This window comes from Triticum dicoccoides, chromosome 1B, assembly GCF_002162155.2.
Source record: "Triticum dicoccoides isolate Atlit2015 ecotype Zavitan chromosome 1B, WEW_v2.0, whole genome shotgun sequence".
NCBI lineage: Eukaryota > Viridiplantae > Streptophyta > Magnoliopsida > Poales > Poaceae > Triticum > Triticum dicoccoides.
In genome coordinates, this window is record NC_041381.1 from 152,505,916 (window position 1) to 152,513,265 (window position 7,350).

The following is a 7,350-nucleotide window of genomic DNA, read 5'->3' on the forward strand; positions in this document are numbered from 1 at the left end:
GCCCCCGCCCCGGCCACCACCGAGCGCGGCCCACCTCCCGCCCTGGCCAACGACCAACGCCTCCCGCCCTCCCCCTCTTTCTCCCGTGCCGCTCTCGGTAATGGCGAGATCCGTCGCCACCGGGCCACAACGCGGCATCAACCACCAGATCCGGCCACCACGGCCTGGATCTGGAACTCCGGCGTGCCAGCAGCTCCCCGTCGTCGCCCGGTTCAGGTGGAGGTGGCCTCCACCGTCCAGTCCCTGCTTCGCCGGCTTCCCGAGGGCGACACTGTCCTCTACCCCGACAACCACCAGATCCGCTGGGATCCATGCCGCCGTGAAGTTCGCCCTGGCTGCTCACCTTGCCCCGCACCATCCATTCGCAGGGGAGAAGACGACGAGGAGCTCCTTCACCGGCCCCTCTGCCATTCACAAGGTGAAGCCCTCCCAAGCATTTTTTGTCATGTGCGCGTGCAGGACGGCAGGCGCGTTGGTGCAATCTGCGGGCGTCCTTGCAGTCCGTCGGCGTCCCTGCAGTCCGTCCGGCTAGAGCATGCAGTGCCCGCACATCGGTGCAGTCCCCTGCGACATGCGTGTTGTCCGGTTTGTTTGCAGGATTTTTCTGCTATTTCCCCGGTGCTCCCACGGCTTGCTAACTGCTCATACTAATCCTTGAGTTGTTTCAACTTGAGGTTTAAAATCATATCGATCCCTTCCTGCTCTAGCTTGGCCTCTCCTGAACTTTTAGTTTTTGACTTTTTACAGAACTTCAGTGGCCGGATTTCCGCTGATGATCGTGTGCAGGGCAAGCAGTTCGATCGGCGGGTGGATGGATGTTTTATTTGCTGTATAGTTTGGTTGTGAAGTGTGATGCATAGGTGTATGAAGTTCTAATGTGAAAAGTTTGGGAAAAGGCAGCTCGCTAGCTTGGGTCGGGCAGCCTAAACTATCAACGACCATTCGGCTTAACTCGTCTTCGTTCCAGCAGCCCCTAGAGATTAACAAAGAAGTTCACTGCAGTTTGTTTTGTTTGTAGGATGGTTAGAGAAAAAAGGTTATGGAGTTCATCATCCTTGGCAAAATTCAGCTCAGCTTGGAAGTATTTGTAAACAAGAAAACATAATTTAACATTTAGTTCTTTAGATGAAGTCCATTTCGACGTGTAATATTATAACGCGGTACACTAGCATCAGTAATTCATTCACTTTCCCTCCTGATGTGCATTGCACTCATCCCACGAGGTGTGCAGTGCACTTATCCCATGAGGCATTGGGTGTTTCGGGATCAGTCAACTTCATCGGCAACTGCAGTACGCTTGGCCGACGGATGCAGCTCCTCCTGTCAGATTCAGCTCGTGTGGAGGTATTTGTGTGTTTCTGAATCAGTCAACTTCATCGGCCACTGCAGTGCGCTTGGCCGTTGAGTTCACTCCATTTGTGTAGCGGCTCATTACCCCTACTGTATGAAGTGCAATTTGTTTCATGTGTCTCAAATTTCAGTCGACTACAGCAAACAAATTGCAGTGCATTTCGTCCTCGGATGTGGTTTACTTTTGAGAGTGATGCCGTTCACTTGCGCCCAACATGAAAGTGTGAAAATTTAGCGCAACAAAGAAGATAGTAATGAGGTTCACTTCGATATATGCCGCGGTTCACTTGCCTCCTCTCTGCGGTCCACTCTCGTTCACAAAAAAATTGAAAGAAAAGATAACAAAAACTCGTCTTAAAAAAATTTACGTTCAACAAAAGTAATCATGAAGTTCACTTAACCGTCTGATACAGTGTGGTTTTCAGTCTAAAAGCAGTGTGGTTTTCTTCCTCGTCTTTTCAAAAATTTACGTCCCACAAAAAAGAAACCCTGCAGTTCTCTTACCCGTCTGATGCAGTGTGGTTTTTTCGTCTGATGCAGTGCGGTTTTCAGTCGGATGAAGTACCCACGTCGATTTGGGTGTCGCGAAAAACAGAGTGTCCGATTTTTGCTAATTTTAAAACTGCTCTTAAATTGTAAAAAATTAGAGAGTGTGTTCTACATGAAAAAGTTGCGTCTCGTCGATATCTTTCCAACGGCATATCATTTGAATCATTTCGACAACCGGTTTGTAAAAATTTCAAAAAAAACGGCCGCTGCCACTCGTCCTCCGCCGCACGATTTTCAAAATTAACTTAAAACCGTAAGCAATCTCAAAACTATTCCTACATATGATAGTTGCGCCTTATCCATAGCTTTCCAACGACATATTACACGCCTCGTTTCGACAAACGGTTCAAAAACTAGAGCGAAAACAGTAATGAATTAGAGAAAGATTTATATATGAAAAAATTGCGCGATTTAGTAAATTTGAGACTGCTCTCAAACCGTAATGAATTAGAGAAAGATTTATCGGCGATATCTATCCAATGACGTATCATTTGCTTCATTCCGACAAGCGGTTTAGAAAAAAACGCGAAAAAACACTCGCTGCCACTCGTCATCCGCCGCACTATTTTCAAAACTGCTCTTAAACCGTGTGGAATCTCGAAAAGTGTTCAACATGTCGAAGTTGCGCCTAATTCATAGCTTTTCAATGGTATATTACAGGCCTCATTCCGATAAATGGTTAAAAAATTAGAGCAAAAACAGTACCGAAAAAACACCACGTGCAATTTTTTTCGACACGAAGTTCACTAGTCTCTATTGCAGTGCTCGTCGTCAAAATGATGCAGTGCGCTTCTGTTGAGCGTGCAGTGCCGAAGTGATGTGCAGAATAGTTATTCTGCTAATATTAGCAGAATAGACCGTATATATATATATATATATATATAATTACAAAATATCAACATCCACAACACCATATATATCAACTACGAAACTACATTTGATAATGAACCTAATAATATTGATTTGAGATTGTGAATCTGAAACTTGTTTAGACTAGAGTGAGTATATCCTATCCATATCTACCAGCCAGCCAACGATACAACACCTACCTCCCGAGTGAGTATATCCTATCCACATCTACCAGCCAGCCAACGATACAACACCTACCTCCCCCACCCCCCCACTCCCCCACCCTGACTCGCTCCCGCGAGCGACCTCGGGGGCAACACTAGGTGCCGCCACTCCCTCCTCCCCTCACGGCCTCCCTCCCCCACCGCCGCCACGAGGCACCGCCGGGCAAAGTCGGGCCGGCGTAGGTGGCGGCGGGGCTCTCCTTCCTCTTTGCTCGGACTTCAGCTGGCGCGGAATAGCGAGCCGCGCGAAGGCGCTGCGCTGCCGCGGGGCCTGGTGGCACGACGTCAGGAGCGCCGGGCGACGCTGGCTCTATCGGTCGGCGGTGGGGCGCATCCCTGGGGCTCCGGCGGCATGCGGCAGCTGCGGAGATGCTGTTCCATTGGGTGGTGGCACGTGGGATGGCCACGGCCAGATCCGGCCGGACCTGGCGGCAGCGATCTGTCATGTCGCGAGGACTGCGGGTGGCATGGTCCATGGCGTGCTCTTCCCTTTGCTGTAGGGCAGGGGCAGCGGTGGCATGGTGGCGGTGGTGGCGAAGCGTGCCGGGCCGATCTGACGTTGTTTTTTCGGCGGGCGGCGCGGGTTGGGGCGTCGGCCTGGCATGGCTGCTGCTCCGGCTGTGGGCAGCGGCGACGAGGTGGCTCGGGCCTCTGGGTGTGGAGGCTTCCATTTGTCGAGTCGGCATCACGATAGCTCGGTGGGCTGGCAGCGTCGGGGCAGGCTTTCCGGCCTCGGCTCGTTTGTAGGTGGCCCTTTTCGACCTTCGATCCCTTGTCTTCCAGACGCTACCTTCGTCGAAGGGTTGGTCCTCCCCTAGCTGCGATCCATCGCTCATCTCGCGCCCGGCAGCAGGACCGAGCTCGTCTTGCGCTCGGTGCCCAGGACGGGTCGATGGAGGCTAGTTTTGGCCGGCCTACTGGGTCTCGGTGCTGGGGGCGCGCAGGGGTGTGAAAGGAGGGTCCTTTCTACTCGTATCTTTGGTTGGGGTAACGACGGGTCTCGGGTGAGGTGGTGTCAAGGTCTTGGATGCTGAGGCAGTTGCGTTGGTGGTGGTACCATGGTGCTCATGGGTAGAGCCCGTGGCTCGGTGCTACCCGATGGCCATGGCCATGTGGGCGACGTGGTCGCTGGGGTGTGGCCTTCAGTGGCGGTGAGTGTTGGCCGGGGTGAAAACATATTCCATTTTCAGACGCATAGGCGGCGGCGAAACTCGTTCCCTTCTTGAAGGCGTCGTCACGGCTCTCATGTCTTGTCGTGTTGCTCAAGCGGAAACTCTGATCCTCGGATTGGATGATGGCGGCGCTCTGGTGTCGCAATCTTCTTGAAGACACCGTCTTGGAGCACACGGTTCGTTGTATACGGCTTCATCTCTTCACGCTAGTGTGTTTCCGGTTGAGGACCCCGGTTGTTGTTGTAGTGTCAGGGGTGGTGTTGCTGCGTTCAGCGTCTATTTATTCTGCCAGGTCTGTGCGGGTGTCATGGTGACGTGAGTTTGTTTCGGGTTATAAATGATCGTTTGTTTATATATAAAGCGAAGCGAAATACTCTTTGGATATCTACCAGCCAGCATATTTATGTTTGACGGATACTCGGTGGGATACTGCTTGCTTTTGATGGCAGAATCTTGTCTGTGACATGAACATGATACGGTAGCTACAACCACGAGTTTATTCATTTCGAGCACCACATAATTGTTATCCGAACTTGAGACATTTTTTATTTTATCTGACTCGATTTGAAAATTTTCTCTACTGAAATTGATGAATTACGTGGCGAAATGTCATCATGGATCTTTAAAAATACTACTAGTAAATACTCTGTCTACAATGCAATATACATATATAGTTAGTACTACTCACCGCGAGCTCGCCGGCGGTGGCGATATTGATCCGCGCATGTGGCCTGGTGGTGGCGAGCAGGGCGGAGAACTGGCTGGCGGTGACGAGCACGAGGCAGAATATTATGAACCGGCGGTACCTGTGGCTGATCCTGCGGAGCTGGTCCCTGATCCGGCGGTGGTGCTCCAGCACGACGGCGACGTCGGCGAACCTGCCGAACTCCCGCGCGAAGCCCACCATGCGCAGCACCTGCAGGTAGCAGATGACCCGGAAGAGGACGCAGATCATGAAGAAGACGGCGGTGCGGTAGACCCAGGAGGCGGTCTCGAGCGCGCAGGCGGCCGCGTTCCACCAGGGCGAGCGGAAGGGCGCGGCGATCCAGTACCAGTAGACCTTGTAGGCGGCGTCGGCGAGGGAGCAGGGCGCGAGGAAGCAGGCGAGGACGCGGAAGGAGCGGTTGAGCTGCGCGGTGTATCCCGCGCGCACCTCGTCCGAGTCGTGGCGGAGGCGGTCGATGCAGAGCAGGCGGCGGAGGCCGACCCGGAGCAGCGAGCAGAGGGAGAGGAAGGCGAGCGTGGCGGCCAGGGTGAGCGAGACCTGCACCTGCCCGTCCAGGGGCCGCGGCGGGGCCGAGGCCGGGAGGGCCAGGGTGACCGCCGCGGGCGCGGCGACGGCGAGCAGGAAGAAGACCGCCCAGGAGCCCGCGGAGCGCGGCCCGTCGGTGTGGTCGATGCACATCCAGCGGAGGCAGGCCCGGAAGCTGCGCAGCTCGTCCCCCGCGTGCGACGCGCTGCGGGTGTACTGCGCCGCCGACGACGACTTCTTCCGCGGCAGCAGCAGCGGCCCCACCGCCGCCGCCGCCGCCGACCTGTTGTCCGCCATGGCGCGCGCCGTTCTCGGATCGATCGCGGGTGGTTTGGCGAGCGGGAAGAGTCGACGGGGCCCAGTCGCGGGCACAGAGAGAAGTGCGGGAGCGGGAGTGTGCTTACGGCCCCCGAGTTCGCTAATCTAATCTCTGGGATTTCTCAGAGTAGATGCTTATAGAGGAAGGGAATAAAAATAATGGTGGCGCCGCGCGCGGCGATGGGTTGCGTGCTGCGGCGGACGGGATCACGGGCATGACGGGGCAGGATCATGTGCCATCCTTTGATTTACATAGACAGGTGAGAAATATCACAGGTGTCACGCCAGGATGGTGAGATGAGCTTGATCCAATTTCTGTGTGGCGAGTCTGAGTTGGTTATGTATGTGAGAGGGAAAAATCATGTGCGAGCCCACCTGCTGACGGACAGTCAGCCATGCTCCGCCACAGACCACAGGTGGAGTGATCGATTCATATTTAGTGTTTAGGCCTCAATCATCGGGCAGCTCGGGTAGGCGTGCAAGTGTCATTTTGTGTTGCGTCGCTGGCAGAGGCCGGCCGGCCGGGCAAATACGAGGTGTCCACCGTGTGACCAGTCCTGGATATAGTTACTCCCGGAAAAGAACAAGAGATGGAAAGGGTGGCGGGGACGGTGGCCGCGGGCGCGGGAGGAGTGGTTGGCGGTGTGGCATCGCAGACTACGGGCCACCTGTCGTCATCATCGGGCAAGAATGATGAAGATCATGACAGAATGCAAGAATGACTTCGTTTTTTTTTTTGCGGGCTTCGTTTGTTGTGGTTGCCAAAAGAGGCCATGACAGGAGACATGAGGCATTTTTTTTAGAAGAACCTCGAAAAACGATGAGTTTGTTGAAATATACGTTGAATATTAGTATGTGTTTGAATTCAACTTTATTGGATTTGTAATTAGCGGAGGGTTGGTTGTTTGAGTCACACACATGTAAGGCGGGCCTATTATTATCTAAAGGCGGTGAGGGGCAGCCAAATAGACTAAACATGAGATAGTAGGCTAGATAGAGATCACGAGAGAGATGGCCCAGGTGCGTGTAGCAGGGGTGGTCAAACCGGCCATGGCGCGGTGGCCGAAGCATTGTGTGACGGCCTCTGCGGACCCATTGAGGTTATAGTATGTTGATTTAGTACGTGATCGAGGAGGAACGCTTATAGACATGTCCATGAATATGGATGAAGCCATGTTGATGAACTTCTTAACAAATCTTGGTGTCGTGCTTGTGTTTGTGTGTTTGATTATTCTCAACGGATTGCTAGAGGCGAAGGCGACATATGATGAGCCCGTCGAAGAGAGACGAGGACGTCGACGGTGGAGACACCCAAGATTGGATTAGCATGCATGTGTTGGACCGGTTGCCACAACGGTAGCCCTAGCTAGGTCATGGCTGCTCGGGTGTGGATGTGAGGGATTATGAGCCTGTTTGGGACTGCTCTGCTCCTTAAAATTCAACTCCGCTTCAGAAAACACAAGCCAAACGGGGTAGCGCCACGATATGCCGCTCCGCAAAAAAAACTATAATCTGGGGTACAACTCTCAGTTTTTTATGAAGCTCTTCAGGGAGTGCTCCAAAAAACTCTAGAAGCTGGAGTTGGGTGGAAATTACCCACCACTGCCACCAGTAAGTGGATACCCCTTCATTCCCC

The 7,350-nt window shown here is 53.4% G+C and overlaps 2 protein-coding genes across 2 annotated transcripts in view; one reads left to right on the forward strand and one right to left on the reverse strand.

Moving 5' to 3' along the window:
• Window positions 1-5,900, reverse strand: part of LOC119324564 — a 7,783-nt gene extending 1,883 nt beyond the window's left edge. The window contains exon 1 of the mRNA XM_037598349.1: window positions 4,833-5,900. Coding sequence (XP_037454246.1) covers window positions 4,833-5,693 — 861 coding nt within the window. The 5' untranslated portion in view covers window positions 5,694-5,900. The remainder of the gene's footprint in view (window positions 1-4,832) is intronic.
• LOC119324573 lies at window positions 94-1,173 on the forward strand. The gene is made up of 2 exons (XM_037598355.1): window positions 94-418; window positions 748-1,173. The coding sequence occupies exons 1-2, from the start codon at window positions 101-103 to the stop codon at window positions 844-846; spliced, it is 417 nt and encodes a 138-aa protein (XP_037454252.1). The 5' UTR covers window positions 94-100; the 3' UTR covers window positions 847-1,173.
• Window positions 5,901-7,350: the final 1,450 nt, after the last annotated feature.